The following is a 19,332-nucleotide window of genomic DNA, read 5'->3' as shown; positions in this document are numbered from 1 at the left end:
GTTGTGCAGCCGTCACCACCATCCTCTCCAGGACTTCATCTTCCCAGACGGAGGCCCTGTCCCCATTAGACTCCTCCCTCCATCCCTCGTCCCCTGGCACTGCATTCATTCTACTTTTTGTCTCTGTAGATGTGTCCACTGCAGGACCTCACATCAGTGGAATCACATGTTTGTCCTCTTGTGTCTGGTTCATCTTACTGAGCATAGTGTCCTCAAGGTTCATCAATGTTTTAAGAAAATATATTTTCGCCTGGCCAGGTGTGGCTCAGCAGTTGAGCATCGACCTAGGATGCAAGCGATTGGGGTTCAATTCCCAGTCAGGGCACATGCCTGGGTTGTGGGCTCGATCCCCAGTCAGGGGCGTGCAGGAGGCAGCCGATCAATGACTCTCATCATTGATGTTTCTATCTCTCTCTCTCCCTCTCCTTTCCTCTCTCTGAAGTCAATAAAGATATATTTTAAAAAAAAAAAGAAAACACATTTTCACCTAATGTCCCAGGAGTTCAGATGAGAGGGTGGCTCAGGATAACAGCTTCCTAACAGTGTGTCTGCTCCCCCTTGTCCACACTCACCCACTGCCATTCATCATTGTCGTCGCCACAGCCTTCTCCTGAGTCTCCAACTGAGCAGTTCAAAATGAACTTCAGGAGAAACATTCAGAACTCTGCCCTTGTATCATATACCCATGGATCTTATTCAAAACAGGCCTCAGGAAGACGTGTTTCAAGAGTCCAGCAATATTAAGATTCCTAAACATGCCTTTTTTCTGGGGGATTTAAATGACTTTTTTCTTGCACAGTCTCCTCATTGCCTCTCTCCCTCAAATAGAGCCGGCGCACAGACACTTCCCTAATGACCTTGATAAGATTCATTAACTGGCTGCCAATTTGCATACAGGAAAACATTAATTTCACCTTAGAATTTATATTATACTGGCAAGCTACCATATTCTATGTTTTGAACACTATTTCCTTGTTAAATCTCATCTCAAGTTTTACAAGAATGTGTAGCTAGAAGCCTAGAACGTAAAAACAAACTTTACTGCCGACATCTACAAAGATGTTAACGACACAGCAAAGATTCCTGCAGCCATAATCTCGTTACCCGCATATTTTCAATAAATAATTTTCAATGCTGCAATCCATATTCCTTTCTCAAAAATGTGGTCTCCCGCACTTGGTTTAGATGAATATTCCCCTCATTCAGAACGTGGGAGCCAAGCTGAGTTCTAGGGGAAATACTTTTACTTAGGGCTCCTCTTTAGTGTGGTCCTCAGCTCCCTGACTACAGCTGAAGTTATGAGTGGACTTAGGAGAGGCTTTTGGAAACCTATTAACTTCCATATAACCAGTGAACAGCCATAAACTCTTTTCTTTTATATCACTCTAGATGTGCAGATTTGGCGACTTACAGATGTTACATTTCCTAAAAGGCCACTTTCAACATGCTTCACTGAATGAGTGATTAGGAGATGCACTGTAATTTACCTGTACTCTGCTGATTAGGTGGGAATGTTATTATGGAAAATAATGAAGATAAACAGAATAGTCAGTCCTTGACTAGGTCCTGATTTTCACACAAAGCAACAGGAGAAAGTGGCTTATACTTTGGAAAGCCTCTCGGATTACTGGAGATCCTCTGGCTGAGCTGGACCAGACTGGTTTATCTATCCAGGCTATGGATCCTGCTGCAGTAACACGGCAGCCTGACTCCTGATATGGGCCAAGGTATCTTTACTCGGCTCCAGAATGTCCTGGCCAAGCGTTAAATAAGCGTTCATACGACTTTTACAGAAAAAGTAACAATTCTAGGGCTTTGTCAAAGACATCTCGGTGAGTCCAGCATTTCTTCGACTGCAAGTGTGTGGCGGTGAGGAACATTGCAGTGACAAACGCTACAATGATGCCTGCCAATGACCCCCCCCCCCCACGTCTGCACCACTGATGCAGATGGTGCCACAGAGGAGAGAGAAACCAGTCTATTGTTGTCAAGAAAGTGTGCTGACCTTCAGACTGCCTTTGAGGGGCTCGCACACCCCCAGGAGTCTGTGGACCGTACTTTGAGACCTGTAGCTATAATTATCTTTCCCAACAATACGTTAAAAAAAATTCATGGTTCAAAGAATGTTTTTGTATGCGACAGCTTTTTCTTAATAAAAACCACAATTTAAATTTTAAAAGTACATGACTGATGGCTTCGAAAACTCAGTCCTCAGTACAGCAATACGTAGAATCATTTCTGATTCATAGCTCTGTTCCCCCCACACAAGGGTCAGCACAGTGAAGCCCATAGACCACGTCCGGCCCACTGCCTGTGTCTGCAAATAAACTTTTATTAGAACAGTCAAGCCCATTTGTTCATGCCTGTCTGTGGCTGCCACAGCAGAGCTGAGTGGTTACAACTGGGAATATTTAGCCCACAAAGCCAGGAATATTTACTATCTTGTCTTCTACAAAAAAAGTCTGCCCACTCTATTCTAATAGAAAACACAAAGGGTTAAAACAGCAAAGCTTTCACCAATGCCTGGATTAACATAACACGAAAGGCGGAGTCTTCAGTTGTTTTTCCTGATACACTCACATAAAATGTAAACACTTAGGGAAAACAAAGTTGTTCAGCCCCACTGCCCGTCATGGTGGAGGTCTTACCAGAAAGTCTGCTTGGCCGTCTGGATGACGTTCGCAGACATCTCCACATCTATGTAGTCGTAGTGCAAGGCCCCGGGGTCTGTGGAGGAGCCTGTCTCCGCCAGCAGAATCCCGATCCATCTGCCCATGTCCTCAGAAGATGACGCCTGAGGAGGTGAAGGGGGAAGTGCATGTCATTTAATTAATGGTAGAGTTTCAACAGGTTCATGATGTGTCAACAGAGACCACACACAAACAGGAAGGCAGTGGGACCTGAAGCTCATGCGGATTATGATCAGGAGGGGGAGCCTCCACCTGAGCCGTGGGATCGACGCTGCATTCACACCAAGCCTTGAAGCAGAGGCTACATAATGGCTGGACCCAGGATGTGAAAACCTGAGGTCCTAAAATGCCTGCCAATTATTTGGGGGAAAGGAGCTAGGGTATAGGACATGGAAGCTAATGTGATTAGTTAAATCTCAGCTAAATGAAGTTGTTTAGAAAGCCTCACTAATCTGGCCTGAAAAGACGTCCCCGAGCCTGTGCTGGCCCAGCCTGGAAAGGACCACCAGGCGCAGGCCCTGCAGGCCTTATACTCCCCTAGCTGGGCCTGAAGTGACATTTCATTCCACTTCATCAGATGGTATAAAATATTTACTTCCTTTCATATCAGTGTTTATGTAGCTGCAATAATGTTTCGCAATCACTGAGCTGCTGTGCTTGCTATTTTTAGGACGTTTAAAATGCTCCAAACCCTGAATTTGATCTTAATTTGCAAGTCTGAGATACATCCTTAATATTTGGTTCATTAAATCTTTAAGTCGTTGTTGTTACATGATTTAGAAAATTGATTATATTACATTTAGAATGGTACATGGAATGTTACATCGATTTGATTAATCTCACACGTAAGTAATGTATAAAGTTTAGGGGACACTGAGCTATCGCAGGTATGACTTAATTGAATGTCAAAGAAAAAATAAATGTAAATTAAAATTCTTTCAGAACTCTGCAGATGTTGGTGCTGTGTGTGGCTTTTCTGTTCATGTTTGATTTCAGGACTGGACTCTGGAGGGGGTAACGGAGCACGAGAACTCTCAAGGATCCGGGCCTGAACCTGCAGCGCTTGGAGCAGGGCGTCACAAGGGACTTCCTCAGCAAGCCTTCCCACCCTGCCCTTCTCCCTGGGCATCACTCCCCTCTCAGATGGCAAGAGTGACCTCTCCTTCCTCCTCTGGCACCAGCCTCCTGTCTTGTCTTTGCACCACTCTCAGAGCAGCTGCCAGAGCTCTGCAAGAGCCCCACACGGTCTTATACTGAGAGCAGAGCCCCCCATTTACGTCTTCAGCTCTCTCCCCCTGGATACCCTGCAGGTATCAGCCCACAGAAGTGCTTGCCCAGCACACTCATTCCAGCCTGACACATGTTTCAGACAAATAAAGACGCCAAGAGGGAAGAAAAGATGTGGGTGTGGTCAGTCAGCAACAGCAGCAGGACCAGGACCCAGAGATTCCCCTAACCCAGGCCTGGCCCTCCTTCTGAGGGCCTCATGCTGCAGAGTCAGACCTCAGACCTGCTGTCTCCACTCTTGGCCCTGAGCTCTGAGGAAGTAAGAACTATGCCCTTCATCTTCTTTTGCCCCCACCAAAAAAGTTGTTTCCATGAAAATCGTCTCTGAAACAAACTCCCATCTCCCATCAAGACCTTGGAGATGAAAGAAAATAAATAAATAAGTAAATGCCCGGCGGGGCGTGGCTCAGCAGTTGAGCATCGACCTAGGATACAGACGACCAGGGTTCAATTCCCGGTCAGGGCACATGCCCAGGTTTCAGGCTAGGCGGCCGATCAATGACTCTCATCATTGATGTTTCTATCTCTCTCTCTCCCTCTCCTTTCCTCTCTCTGAAATCAATAAAGATATATTTAAAAAAACAAAAACAAAAAACAACCTTGGAGATGGCCTATGTGGATCCCCTTCAGCCCAGTCACAGCCCAGTCTATTTCCTCCACTGACTGGCACCTCTGCTGTCATTTAGAATGTGGTTGTACATCTGATTAATTAGAGCACATCAGCCACTCCATTAACCCTAACAGACCTCGTCCCGTGGACGATGTAGCATAAATATGCTGCAGGTGCCATGGAAATTCTGCCATGACATGGTGTAGACACGGATACATGTGTCTGTGTGTGTAACTTTGCATCTTTGTCATTACAACGCCGAATGGGAAAAAAGACAAAGGGGGGGCCCCGCCGGTGTGGCTCGGTTGAGTGTCATCCTGTGCACTGGAGGGTTGCTGGTTCCATTCCCAGTCAGGGCACACACCCACGTTGCAGGTTCAATCCCCAGTCGGGGCACATACAGGAGGCAACTGATCAATGATTCTCTCTCACATCAATGTTTCTCTCTCTCTCTCCTTCCCTCCCCCTTCCTCTCTCTCTAAAAACAATAAAAACCTATTTTAAAAGAAGATAAAAGGGGAAAGGTCTGAATTAATATCGGGTAGAAAATAAATATAACAGATGAAAAATAAAAATTCAAACTTTCAAAAATGAACGTTAAGTAGCTTGCTGAGGCTGTTTTAACCACCTTTTTCTGCTTCAGCGAACACATCCTGAAAAGGCAGCCAAAGGAATGACAGCCATGCATGAAGCCAGGGCTCCTGCAAACCAAGGTCTCGGTTCCCACGTGCCACGGCTTGCTGGCCACTGTCATCTGCAAACACGAACTGTGTCTACGAAGAAGCTGTGGACACTGAAGGGAGAGTCACAGGAAACCGCCATCTCAAGGCAGATGTCACTAGGGTGGAGGCTCTGCTGGGAATACTGAGGCAAGTGCTCCTTGGTGTGGAACTGTGTGTGTTTCCACACAAATATGCATGGAGAGGAGAGGAGAGGACACGAGGAGGTATCTGGTGGGCAAGTCTGATTTGCATGGCTCAGCAGAAATGGGAGCAGTGCTGTTTAATTTTTCAGGACCCTCAGAATGGGAGGCCACAGAGGAGCAAAAGCAGAGACCAACAAAATGGGCAGAGAGATGGAAAAGGGCATGGATCAAAGCTGAGGTGCTGCCAGCAGGGCGCGAGGAGCTCTGACAGAGGAGGGAGCTGGCTCTGGAAGGAAGACCATCCTACCTCCAACACGGCCACCTCTTGCCCATTGCGCAGGAGCCGGAAGGTCAGAGGGTGTCTGGAGTCCAACCCTGGGATCACCTCGCAGCCACGGAGAGGAATGGACGCGATGTGGGTCTTCAGGTCGGTCCTGTCCTTGTGCAGAATGAGCTTGTTGTCCTTGACCCGGCACCAGCGTTCCCGCCAGCGGTTGTTGGAAAGCACGTTCAGGTGGCCTGCAATGACATGGAGCCAGCGATCAACTCCCAGAGAAGACGCCTACGCACCCACGCTTTGTCTCATAAAAGAAGCCAGGGCAGGAACATGCACAGAAAATGCCCCTCACACCATTTTAGATGCAAATTCACATACATGGGAAGAGCCATCGCAGCCATACGACTCATTTCAAATAAGCTTGGGGCTTTTCTCAGGACAACAAGGCCCTACTGGAAGCCCCTAATCCAACACGGTGTGATGTGCAAAGAGCCCCGGACACGGTTCCTGTTTCCATGGGAACTGGCGCTCGCCGGGAGAATGTAAAGGGTCATTAAGCCATTGGTGTCTGGGAATGAGGACACGATGGCCTCTCCAAATAGCTGAAGTGACACACAGAAGGGGGTTTAGATTCATTCTAAGTAGCTGCAAATGACAAACAGAGCAAAAGTTAGAGGAGGGCAAACTTTGGCTCCACATGAGAAAAAGAACAGCTGAAAAGGAAAGATTTCCAAAAATTAGGGGCCCTGGAGTGGTAAGCTCCCCAGCATTGGAAGTGTGCCAGCAAATGATGGAATGGTCCCTGCGTGAGGTCCCTACTCAGAGGCCACACGTCCTCGGTGACCTTGTCTCCCTGGTCACCATGCTGGAGGACTCCATCTGACTGCTGAAGCCTGCCCAGATGGCACCTAAACGTTCCAGTCAGAATGCACAGGAAATCTGCCATCCAGGTGTGGAGATACACAGACACAGCTATTTAAATACAGAGATATCTTCACAAGTGATAAAACTACAGGAAGAATTATCCTTATTTTTATTGTTTGGTTTTTTTATGTGAAACTTACAGGTTTAAAAATTTTTTTTTTTAACTCATTGATTTTAGAGAGAGGGAAAAGGAGGAGAGAGAGAAAGGGACATTGATTTGTTGTTCCACTTATTTACACACTCATTGAGTCTTGTATGTGCTCTGACTGGGGATCGAACCTATAACCTTGGCGCATTGGGACAACGCTCCAACTAACTGAGCACCCGGCCAGGGCTTATCCTTATTTTCAAAAAAGAAATCTCTTCAAATACAGAAAACTGATCACTTTCATTTGTTACAAAACATAAAATGCATCTTTCTAGAAATATCATGAAAAACAGACTTCACAGGGTGGTGTAACTGCTAACCACTACATAATGCTAGTAGATTATGGCCCCTTCCTTTAAGGTTCACAAAGAGAGTTAAACAGCATTAAAAACGCAGGTCCAGAATAAAGAAAGGGTTCCTTAAGTCATCCAGCTATTCTTGCAATTCACACATGGGAGTGTGCACACACACAGGGCTCAATACAAAACAAAATAATGCTTTCCCATCCTGAGTTTCAAAAATGCTACTTGTAAACGACACACTTCTGATACATTAGTCTTTAGAAGGAAGCAAGCTCCACTGAAAAACCCCGAGTCAGTTCTGGCTGGACACAGCAGTGGCTGTGAGGACTGTGTGATGTCTATGGTTTGGCGCCATCTCTGAGTAACGAATCATGCAGAAAGACTGCTTCTTTGGACTTCTGTGAAATGACTGCCAACGGCATCCATCGTCAGCATCCTGTGAGCATGAATGACACAGAGGCCCGGAGACAAATGTGACCTTAACAAAAATCAACACACAGAACACTGGTCATCGGAAGCACTAAGCCATGGGCACTGCCAGGCTAGGTCAGGCTGGTAGGGGCAGCCTACGTGTGACCTGGAGGGGAGGTTCAGTGGTTGCTCTTCAGGGACCTTGAGGCGGGAACTTCTCCAGCCTGGGAAAGGCCAGAGGTTTGGCCGGGAGGGGAGCATGGGAAGCAAACACCTGAACCATCCAGGGCCCTGGTTACAGCCAACCTGGGACTCTGCTGTAGGAACCTGGCCTGATGCAGGTGACAGAACCACAAAGGGAAGTGCAGGTCTCAGTGTTCAATGGGGAACTGAGGCAGTGAGAAAAGCCTGGGGTGGTCTGCCCACCCAGTAACAGTGCCGCTCTTCCTGTCCAACCTCAGAATTCACCGCACAATGTCCTCAGTGCAGGGGATGGCAGTTCTGACAACGGAGCCACCACCCTGAACAGGGGAAGGCTCTCTCATAGTATTTTCTCCCCTGACCGAATCTGGCCACAAGTCACCAAATAATATAAATTCCTTGACATTTGAGTCACAAAAGGAATGATTCTATTGGACAGACTCCTATTTGTGTAGAACACAACTTCCTATGAAATTAGCGTGTTTTAACGCCTTCCTCAGATTTTAGAGTCAATTTCATGGTAACTGCCCATGTGTGGCCGCTAGCCTCCCTGTCCAGCACACTGCCCTCTGCTCTTCTCAGAAATGGTGGCCTGAAATCCCCATTCTCTGGGTAGGGAGCGTGGCTATGCAAGGCCACGCGGGGGAATGCAGACCACCCACCTGAGGAACCTGGAGTCAGAGGGTAAGACCCCCAAGTCCCCTAATACTCTCCCAACCCAACACCGCTAGTGGGGCTGATGGAAGGGAAGCCAGGACTGTTTGGGCTCCTGATCCCACCACCAGGGGGAGCCGCAGTGCAGCCCAGCCCCCTGGACTGGGCCCTCCAGCAAGAGCTGCAGGCCGACTAGGTCACAGGCTTGCCCGGATCACTTCAATGTTATGGTTATCTTAACAACTGGGAAATTTCAGTTTAACATTTTGAGATTATTTTTCTCCAAATTGTAAAGAACTCGTTTTCTTGCAGAACCGTGGCAAGTGTGCATGAGGCTTCATGAGAACTACAGAATTAACTTTACAGGACCGAGAGCAAACAAACAAAAACACAGAAGGAGGGGACAGACACCAGTACTGATGCACTCAGCTGCTGGGATGACTGGCCTCTCTGGCCCAGGGTGGGCGGCTCTCAAGGTCAAGCAGCTAGCTGCTGAAGGGCAGGCTGGCTGCCTGGCAGTAGAGGGGCTGAGTGTTCGCTGAGTCCTCTCTGGAGAACAGGAAAAGGTGCTGTCTGCCTAGAGGCCACTGTGCTCTACTCACACTTTTAAAAATATATATATGTTTTTATTGATTTGAGAGAGAGAGAGAGATAGAAACATCAAGGATGAGAGAGTCATTGATTGGCTGCCTTTTGCACGCCCCGTACTGGGGATTCAGCCCGCAACCCAGGCATGTGCCCTGACTGGGAATCAAACAGTGACCTCCTGGTTCACAGGTCAATGCTTAACCATGGGACCACAATGGCTGGGCTCTGCTCACACTTTTGAGAGGACTTCCACCCCAGGGAGTCTTGGTCACTTTTGAGAGGACTTCTATCCCAGGGAGTCTCAGTCACTTTTGAGAGGACTTCCATCCCAGGGAGTCTCGGTCACTTTTGAGAGGACTTCCACCCCAGCGAGTCTCAGTTACTTTTGAGAGGACTTCCAACCCAGCGAGTCTCGGTCACTTTTGAGAGGACTTCCACCCCAGCGAGTCTCAGTCACTTTTGAGAGGACTTCCACCCCAGCGAGTCCCGGTTTAATCAGCTGAGAGGAGCTGGCCCTGGGAGAGAGGCCCTGGAGAAGCAGCTGTGGGGGAGGGGGACCAACTGTCCAGATGAAGCCAACAGTCCATTCTGGTCCTGCTGACCCCGCAGCACCTCCCTCCCTTCTCTGGCATGTGTCCTCTAACAGGCACACATGCCAAGGAGATCATGTGCCAACACCCCTGATACGGCAACTTACACCAAGAACACTTTCCTCCCCGGGACTGCATGTCATTGGACCTTTTGTGACTGGATTAGGACAGAGGGAGCAGCATGTCACTTTCCTGCCTATCTACTGAAAGTCCTGCTATTGAAAACTCCACAAAGTCACAGAATGTTAGAGCCAGGATCGGCCCTAGAAATACCCAGCAGTCCTTCAAACTAGCCCAGGTTACCCTGACCCTAACACCCTGAGACCCTTCCCTTCTCTCAGCTTCGGCATTTCTTATTATCTCTGCCCTCATCTGGCATCACCTTTCATTTGCCTTGAATATGGCTGGTATGCTTAGTTTTTTTTTAAAAGCACATCAGGTGAACAAATACATAATGGTGGCAACCATTTACTGAGCATAAATGATGAGCTAGGTGTCGACCTTAGTGCTTCATGTACTTTCTCTTCAATTCTTATGAAAACAGGGTGATTTCCGTATTGAGCCCATTTCACAGATGAAGAGCCTGAGGCTCACAGAGGTGGTGCTTTTGCTTAAGACAATCCATCCAGCCGACACATCCTTCCTGGTTGCTGTGACTTCTGGGCTCTGTGCTCGCTGGGTGCTGGGGACACAACTTATGAACAAATGAGCCCTGAACCTTCATCCAGTGATTTAGGAGAAGCTGGAAATTGAGTTGGGACAAGACTGTTAAGAGGCCCTGATATAAGAAGCAGAAAAGCCTTTGTTAAAACACAGTATGACATGATCAAAGGTTCTGAATGTCCACGTGGTGGCTGTAGGGACCCAGGGCGGAAGGTGGCAGGCAGGAGATGTGTATGCTGGTCAGACAGCAGACAGCAGCAGATGGAACAAGAGGAAGAGTGAAACTCGAGCCTTGACAACAACGGCCAACTTCATAAAGCACCAGTCATCCCAGGACTCGGGAGCACAGGAGAAAGGGTCGTGTGCCAGTTTCAGGTGTCTCATTCAAGGCCTGTACGAGAGCCGGCCAGCTGGTGCTGGGTGCACACTCCACAGGCCTCGGGGAGGAAGGCGACACAGGCGGCCCTGTGGCACTCAATCCACAACCCCCTCCCCCAAGCCACTCCTCACCTGTGGGAGCACCTGTGGAAAACCATCTCTACCCCACCCACTAGCTTCTTCATTACACACCCAGAAGCCCAGCTGCCCCGGCTGCATGAAGAGCTGGGTCTGAACTCCGCTCCCTGGGTCAGCGCTCTCTCTTGTCCCCCGAGCTGCGCTGCCCCTCTGTCCGCCCCCTCAGCACATCTTCTCCTGCAGCAGAGAGCAGCTGCAGGAACTCAGCTTGGCAGGACTGGTGTCTTGGGCCTTAGTCCAGCTACTTTTTCTGCCTGAAACTCTGCAGCTATACTAAAATAACTGAAATTAGTCACATCCCCCTTTATTTCTCCACAGACTCCTTCCTCCCTGTCCCCTTGCCCCAGTGAGAATCAAGATGACAACTTTAAAATCTTGAGGACAAAAACTGTCCTCCTAGTAGAGAGAGAGATGTCCAAGAAGCCTGTGAAGAGACCCACAGGGGTGTATTGACAGGCTGCAGACACCCCATCCTGCTCCAAGGTAGCAGTGGGGCTTCCCAGGGAGTGCCCCGCAACAGCACTCACTGTGGCGTCTGGTCACCACACCTACCAGGCTGCTTGCTAAGAGTTAGGAGCAGGTACGTTTTGGGTATATTCAGGGAGATGGAGAAGGCCTGGGCCACAGGGAATCAGTAGCTGGCTCTGCCCCCGGCTGGGACGCGAGCAAGTCACAGGCCTCTTTGAGCTGTGTTGTCACCTGTAAACTGGGGTCTGGCCACAGTCTCTACGTTGCCTCCATATGAATGTTTAATTGTTTCTCATGAAAGAACTTTTTCCTCCACTGACCTGCAGCAATTTTAAAAACAAAAGCTAAAAATCACTTTTGGGTGGATAATTCCCTCTATTTTTTTTTTTAAATATATCTTTATTGATTCCAGAGAGAGGAAAGGAGAGGGAGAGAGAGAGACAGAAACATCACTGATGAGAGTGTCATTGATCAAGCCCACAACCCGGGCATATGCCCTGACCGGGAACCGAACCCCGATCGCCTGGATCCCGGGTCGACGCTCAACCGCTGAGCCATGCCCGGCCGGGCCCTCTTTCTATTTTTAATCCCTAACTTCTAACTCCTCTCCAGGTTGGTGCAAGAGGAAGACAACCCCCCCCCCCCACACACACACACACACGGCTGTGCTTCATGATGCTCCAAAGGCAGAGATCATCTCAAACCCCTGCAAAGTCTTTTATTAATAAGCGGTAAAAATGTAAAACATTTCCAATTCATATGATCATCAGCCTGACTCAGAAATGCGCGAATGAAAGAGCCCGAGAGGGACGTGACACAGGGCAGCTGCAGGAGGGAAGGCTCGCGTGGCGCATGGTGGGGAGCTGTCTTACCGCAGGTGGGCACGTCTTCCTCAGCCGAAGAGGTCTGCTCATCAGTCGATGGCTTTTTCTTTCCCAAACCAATGATCTTGGTGATCTTTTTCCCAGTGACTTTAGATACGGTTCCCTTGCCCTCTGATTTGGAACTTTTTTTCCTCTTAACTGTCAAGAATAACGACAACAGTAAAGCATGTCAATTATAGATCTTAAGTTAGAAAAACATTAAACTAAAGCTAAGTCATAGCCAATTGTCTTTCCCCCCATTTTACTTATTGAGTACTGGCTGTATGCCAGCCTCTGGGGACATGGTTAATAACGGAATACTAATTCGATAAGTCACCAACAGTTTTAACACGTGATTAAATCTTTTTTTTTTTTTTTTTTTCACGTGATTGAATCTTAACCGTGTGCAGTGCTCGCACTGGGGACCATCGAAGCTTCCGTTTGGACTGGAGCCAAGACCTCAATTCCCTGTACTCCTAGCAGTGGCGGCATCAGTTAGATATTTACTAATTCACCCAAGATCACGGTGCACTGGCATATTACATAAGGGGGCATATAATTCACCTTGAAAGCACAAACCGGAGTCTCAGAGGCACTCCCTGTGAGTTTGACCACATGGGGTGTGGACTGTTTCCATGTCCAGTGGAGAGGATACCATTTAGAGCTGCTGTCTGCGTTTAGGATTTTCTCTGCAGCCAGCAGTCTGTCTGAGTCACAACACGGCTGGGACAAAGGGACCATTACTGAAAACCCTCAGCTGCAAGTTGTCCAGAGTGAGCCACAGATGAAAGGTAGGAGAGAAGGTCAGAATGTAGTTTAACTGTTAACTTCCTCCAGGGACTACTCATTGAGTGGCTACTATACAAAGCATCATGCCAGGCAAAAAAGTATTTGGACCAAGGTCATCTTTACAAAGTATAGAAGGCTGCTCTTCTTTAAAAAAACCACAGGAGAATGAGAGATATGGATATATTCACTCCCATGTACATCGCAATACACATCCATCCTGCAGAACCTATTTGCAGGGCCCCTGGGAGAAGAAACCATGAACGAGAGACCAACCACAGCGGCGTCTGCTGTGCCTCGGCACCAGGCAGGAACCTGAGATTGCATGTTGGTCTACTCCAGGAGAAACCTCAAAGACAGCTTTCCTGGATGTGATTACACATACTGTGCCCTGTGGACAACAGATAATGCCTTCCACTGAGTACTGATGGAGAGGACGACAATTACACTCAGACCCGACTGAGAGGAAAATCACATGGACAAAGCAGGGGCCATGACCTTGGGTGTGAGCCTTGTAATATCAAGGCCGCAGGATAGCAATGAAGATTCAGGGCTACTATTAACGAAGGGGCTTTCTCTGGATCTCTGGCGACACAGGAGAATGACAGGTGCATAACCGAATCACCAAGGAGATTCACACATAACCAGAGTGGACAGAACTGGCTGCAGTTTTGGGTTGTTTCTGTTTTGAGTTTGTTTCTGGCATGAGCAGGACTCACCTTGCTCCTTCCCGTTACACACAGCGACTCCATTTTCTGTGATGCCCTCCCCATCGGAGCTTGGTCTCTCAGAGGACAGTTTCTGTAAGGACAAAACGGATTAAGTTATTCTCACAACGGTCACACTGGCCAAGTGATATATCATAGGTCAATCAAGAGTTATCTTGAAGCTGGAAGAAAATGTGGGTAAATTCACTACAATCTAGGTCTCAGCGACAACACAGGCTAGCTGGGGGGCTTATTTTCAAGGGCCTGAAAAACATCCAATGAACAAAGAAAAAACCCACTGAGGTTAACCAACACGTCCTACAGTATCATGACCATTTCATTCAACTCACTTTTTCTCACAAATAACTTTGAAAAAATATTACGATTACAAAAATATCTCATCAAACCATTATGCTTCTAGAAATAAATACATTACCCATTTAATTTCCTTCCATGAATACTGAGCACATGTCAAGCAGCTGCTTTTAACAAATGCGCTCAGATATGCACAGAGTCCAGCTGCTATGAAACTGTTGAAGGGCACCAGAGTGCTTGCAGTCACGCCAGTCCTGACACCTGATCTCAGGAGCATAACAGGACTCTAGGTTGGTATCTGAAGAAGCGACATCGTTGGGGGAGGTAGAAGAATGTAAAGGGACTTGACTTTGGGTGCTGAACACATGATACAGTGTACAGATAATGTGTTATAGAGCTGTACACCTGAAACCTATATAATTATTAACCGATGTCACCCCAATACGTTCAATAAAAATTAACACACAAAAAGAAGAAACATTGTTTAGAGCTGGAATCCTTCCATCCAACCAGAGAACCTGTGGAGTCACAGTGGAGGGCACAGGCTCCAACCTTTGCCGCCCGCCCCAGGTCTTCCGCATTATCCCCCAAAGCCCCAGAGCCTGGCCAGCCATGAGGTAAGTGCTGGGGCATGGGGCAGCACACACGATCACTCAGGGAGCGGGCTGAGCTGTGCTGGCCTAGAATGGCAGAAAGGGGTCTGCGTTGCACAGCAGTGCTGGGAATAGCCGCAGTGAAGGAATCAGTGGTATTCTGTGGGAACCTGGTATGTGCTGAGCTCTAGTGACAGAACGACTGAGAGCTGGTATTGCCCAGCCCTCAGGCCAAGAAGAACGCCTGTACTCCTGAGAACCAGGTCAACAGGTCTGCCAGGCACAGCACAGCCTCAGAAACCACGCTAAGTAAAGGGTGCTGCCAGGTGCTGCACGAGTGGGTGAGAGAGAAACTCTGATGCCCTGGCTGATGGGAAGTGAAATCGAACAAGTCTTTTTGGAAAGCAATATGCTTAGCAACATGGTTCAAATCTGAAAAAACAATTCTACCCTCTGGTCTGGTAATCTAGCTTCTAGGAGTCTATTTTCAGGTAACAAAGAAGCAGCAAAGGCTTACAAAAAGATGTCAGGTTATTTTAAATGGCCAAAAAACAAAAGAGCTAAATTTGGGGCGGGAAGGAGTAATATGATAGTAAAGTCATATGAATTTCAAATTACTCAGCTACTAAAAATGCAGAAACACTTGTTGCTTGTTATTAATTTTCAAAAGCCTGGAAAATTGGTAATAATATAAAGGTAAGTGGAAAAATAGGCAGCATAAAACTTTTATACATCAGATTAGCCAAACTATAAAAGAAACACATGAATGGGGAAAACTGGTTAAAAATACAGTGTGGAGAGGAGCTGCATCCTCTATGTGGTGGGTTCATGGATGACTTTATTCCTCCTATTTGTATTTCTCTAAACTTTTTGAATTTTCTTTAGCAAGGAGGTATTACTTTGTAATCAGGAAAAAAAGAAAAAGAAAGAAACAGGCCTGCATATTAGGTTGAGGGTCATGAGGTTAATTTTGTGTGTCAACTTGGAGGGTGTTTGTGGACGAGACTAACATTTATATCAGTGAACTCTCAGTAAAGTGACTGTGCTCCCCAGTGTGGTGGGCCTCACCCAATCAGCTGAAGGCCTGAATAGCACTAAAAGGCCAGCCTTCAGAGCAATGGAGAATTCTCCTGCAGACAGCCTTCAGACTCATAGGCTGGCTTACACAGCAGGTTTTGAACTTGCCATCCTCCATAATCACATGAGCCAATTTCTTATGATAAAACTTATACATAAAGAATTCCTTGTATAAATCATACATAAACACACACACATATACATATACATAAATACATACACACACATGCACATACACCCTGTTGGCTGTTTCTCTGAAGAACCTTGACTAAAACAAGAATGGACAAAGAGGATCTGTTTCCTGGCAGGGGCTGAACGGGGAGGACTGGGAGAGTTCCCTGGACACAGCTACCCACAGGACACTGCATGGCAGGAAGCCAGGATCTCTATGGAAACAAGATCTGTGTAGGGACAGAGAGAGCTGGGCTTGTGACATGACAGGGATCGGCATATATGTTTGTGACAAGGGCAAGCCCTGGCCCCCCTGCTGCCTACAAGGAAAACGAGACCAGCACAGGGGGCAGGAAACGTAGCCGGTTCTGTTGAAAGAAACCTCTGCGGAGGTGCACTCATACAGCACCTGCTATATTCCGGAAGGACACAGACCTGAATTCAGGTTTCACTCTGCTGTGCAATAGCTGGGTGACCTTGAACAAGGCCCTTAACACCTTTAATCCATTTCTTTATCTATAGCTGGGAATAATAAGACCAGCCACACAGTCTGTAAAATGGCCAACCCAAGCTCTGCACAGAGTGGGCACCTGAGATGCATACAAGCAGGATTGCAGTATTTTTCGGTCCTTTTCAGCTAGCAGTGCTGAAATCCCAGAGAACACAATGAAACTTTGAGGGAGGCCTGAATTCTCTGTAAGGTGCTACTCCTAGGAAAAGCAAGCCCCTTACCTTCTCCAGCTCTGTCTTGTGCACCGGGGAACTTGAGGGCGGGGGGCACTCTGCATCCACGGGCCCGCTGCAGCCACTGTAGACTTCTTTGATCACCTGTAATGAGTGTTGACATTGCTGAATGTACCCAAAGACAGAGATGATTACAAGAGGGGCAGAAGCCTGAGATGAACAGAGGCATGTGGTGTGGCAGGAAACCTGCAGGTCACAGCTTTAAGTTCCAGGCCACATTTGTTCATTCAGTCATCCATTCACCGACTGTCTGTCCACTCCTCCTGCTGACACAGGTCCTGGGATACGCGACATGGGTCCACAGGAACAAATATGTGGGGGTCCTGCTCTCATGGGGCTTCTGTTGCAGGAAGATTAGGATGAACAATGAGCATCACCAGGAAAGGCAGGTACACAATGTAAGACAGTAATAAGTACTGCAAAGAACAAAGGGGCCTTTAACACATAGGCGTGGCTGACTTAGAGCAAGAGGTAAAAGACAGGCCTTGCTGGGGTGGCATATAAGCCGCAAGCTGATGGCCAGTGGACCCGGCACATGAAGAACTAGAGGAAAGGGTTCTAGGCAGTGGGAACAGCAGGTACAGAGGCCTGTGGTGGGTGTTCAGAGATATCCAGAGAGCTGTGTGGCACAGGTGGCATTGGAGATGCCAGGAGGAGACAGAGTTTATATGAGTGCAGGAGGAAGCCTGGAGCACCTCAAAGACAGGAGGAGTGGAATCATTTCTGGGAAGGAACACAGCACAGAGGTCAGGAGGGGGTTCCAGAGCCCTAGTGCCTGGGTTCTTCCTGGCTTCCACCAGGCACAAATTAATTATCTGCTCTGTGGGTCAGTTTCCCCATCTAAAGAATGCAGACGCGACAGTCCTACCTTCCAAAAATTAAATAAATGCCGTAAGACAGTGCCTAAACCATAATGAACTTTCAACTATTATGAGGTGGTAGAGTACTGTTGTGGGAAGAAAGAACGATTCAGATGCCAGGGAAAAAAAGGTACAGGAAAATGAGTGAAGGCGATGGAGAGGAGGGAAGGGATTCAGGATGTGTTCCGGAGGAAGACTCAACAGGCCCTGCTGATGGATTAGATGTGGGGCATGAAGGAAGGGGCCAAGTCCAAGACAGTGCCTGTACTCACACCACATACTCAGCTGGAGGAGACAGAAATAGGTGGGTGGGAGGGAAGCAGGTGGGTATGTTTGGAGGCAAAAGCAAATTTCCAGTCAGAGCTAGAAATAAACCAGGCAGTTGGTGGCAAAAGGCTGATGCTCACAGCCTGGATGGGAGGGTGAGACCAAGCAGACCAAGTACCCAGGAGAAAGACCCGAGGCAGTCAGCAGGTGAGGCAGAGCCAGAGGAGGGAGACTGGTGGAAGTCGGCTCTGGGCTGGGCCAACCTGGAGAGTGTGCCTCCTAAGAGCAGGGAAGGGGAGGGAGAGAGCTGGGAGAGAGCCCAGCAGAGGGATCTCCCAGGAGTTTCTCTGTAAGGGAGGCAGGTGGAGGGGACTGGAGGGGATTCCTAGGGAGGGAATGAGTACAGCACGATGAGCTGGGAGGGCGGAATGGCATCGAGAGGCAGGGAGGATGCGAGGCTAGAACACTGGGTGCTGGGAGTCCGAGAGCGCCCCTGTTGGAGAGGTTGTTTCCTCAGTGACTTGTGAGGCAGGAACATCAGTTACTGGCCTAAAGTCCTAACCTCTCTGAGCCTCAGTTTCCTCACTAGCAAAGGAAGGAGGGTCAGGATGACCCATCCTGCTATTTAACTCTGGTTTAACTAAGAGAAAATGAGACCCTATGTGCTAAAGCCTGAGCCAGCATTTGGGATGTGCACATTCAAACATGGGGGCTGCTGTCATCGCCATGGTCCCGTGCGAGCCAGTGATACGTGTGGAGGGCTCGGAAAACGGTCCTGACCTGGACGTACAGAGTGGGCTCAGCAGCGGGTGCTACTGGAGTTCACAGCCACTCCTAGAGTCACCATGGTCCCCTCCACCATTACTGAGCATCCATGTGAGCTGGACGTGGCTCTCATGGGGGGCTATGCAGTAATCGGAAAGGCATGGTTCCCAGGTGAGCAGAGCTCACACTCTTCCCACAGGAAAGTTAGCAGGCAAATCTTCCAAAATGTCTTCTGTTCTTTTTGGAACTAAGCTGCAATCTGAGTTCAACCCAAGTGCCTCTGGACAGAAAAGAAACGCCCAAGTCCAGATATCTGTGTAGCAGTTTTGCAGTATGATCTCAGCAGCACATCCGAGCGCGCTGGGCCTCCCTGGGGCTGGGACTGCAGCCAGGGACTCCCAGGCGAGGACAGTGCTTCCAGCCATTTTGCTGCTCAGCTGTTCTATGAAAAAAACAAAGCGAAGTCCACATCTGAGACCAAAACAGGGAAAAAGAAAAAGAAAAAACCCAGAGAGCTTGCTGCCATGTTTGCGTCCTTGCTGATGCTGATGTGTGACATCAACCCGGGAGCTGTGCCTTCTAAATGTCTCGAAGGGGAAAACAGGGGTGTCTCTCTGTTTCCTAAAGATTTCACTACTTTTTCTGGTAGGTTTTGATTCCCTCGCAGCCCCAATGTGTTCATCAAATCTTTAGTTCAGAAGGCAAGTTTTTATTTGATCTAAAAACAAGATTTTGTCTTTTCCCTAGGGCAGCAGTTTTCAACCTTCTTCATCTCATGAAATGCAAAAACTAATTACTAAAATTCTGCAGCACACCAAAAAATGTATTTTTTGCCAATCTGACAAAAAAATTAGATATAATTTTGATTCACTCACACCAGACAGCTATTGTTGTGTTGGCTGCTGTCATTTTTTTATTTGACAGTCTAAGGGAAAGGGGTCAGTGTGCCTGACTAAAGAGCTGGGGTTGAAAACTGCTGCTCTAGGGAAA

At 48.0% G+C, this 19,332-nt stretch overlaps 2 protein-coding genes across 5 annotated transcripts in view; one reads left to right on the top strand and one right to left on the bottom strand.

The window, feature by feature from the left end:
* Nucleotides 1–19,332, top strand: part of SORCS2 (sortilin related VPS10 domain containing receptor 2) — a gene marked incomplete at its 5' end in the record, with an annotated part of 364,973 nt that overhangs the window by 275,910 nt on the left and 69,731 nt on the right. The gene's annotated exons all lie outside the window — the stretch shown is intronic.
* The window catches only part of AFAP1 (actin filament associated protein 1), a 101,450-nt gene that overhangs the window by 21,565 nt on the left and 60,553 nt on the right, over nt 1–19,332 (bottom strand). For all 3 annotated transcript variants that reach the window (XM_081131663.1, XM_081131661.1, XM_081131662.1), the window contains 5 exons: nt 16,439–16,534; nt 13,563–13,644; nt 12,067–12,216; nt 5,760–5,971; nt 2,649–2,794 (listed from right to left, as the gene is read on the bottom strand). In XM_081131663.1, the coding sequence (XP_080987789.1) occupies nt 2,649–2,794; nt 5,760–5,971; nt 12,067–12,216; nt 13,563–13,644; nt 16,439–16,534 (686 nt within the window). The remainder of the gene's footprint in view (nt 1–2,648; nt 2,795–5,759; nt 5,972–12,066; nt 12,217–13,562; nt 13,645–16,438; nt 16,535–19,332) is intronic.

Source organism: Miniopterus schreibersii (assembly GCF_964146895.1).
Source record: "Miniopterus schreibersii genome assembly, chromosome: 1".
Classification (NCBI taxonomy): domain Eukaryota; kingdom Metazoa; phylum Chordata; class Mammalia; order Chiroptera; family Miniopteridae; genus Miniopterus; species Miniopterus schreibersii.
This window is presented reverse-complemented; position numbering and strand designations above follow the sequence as displayed.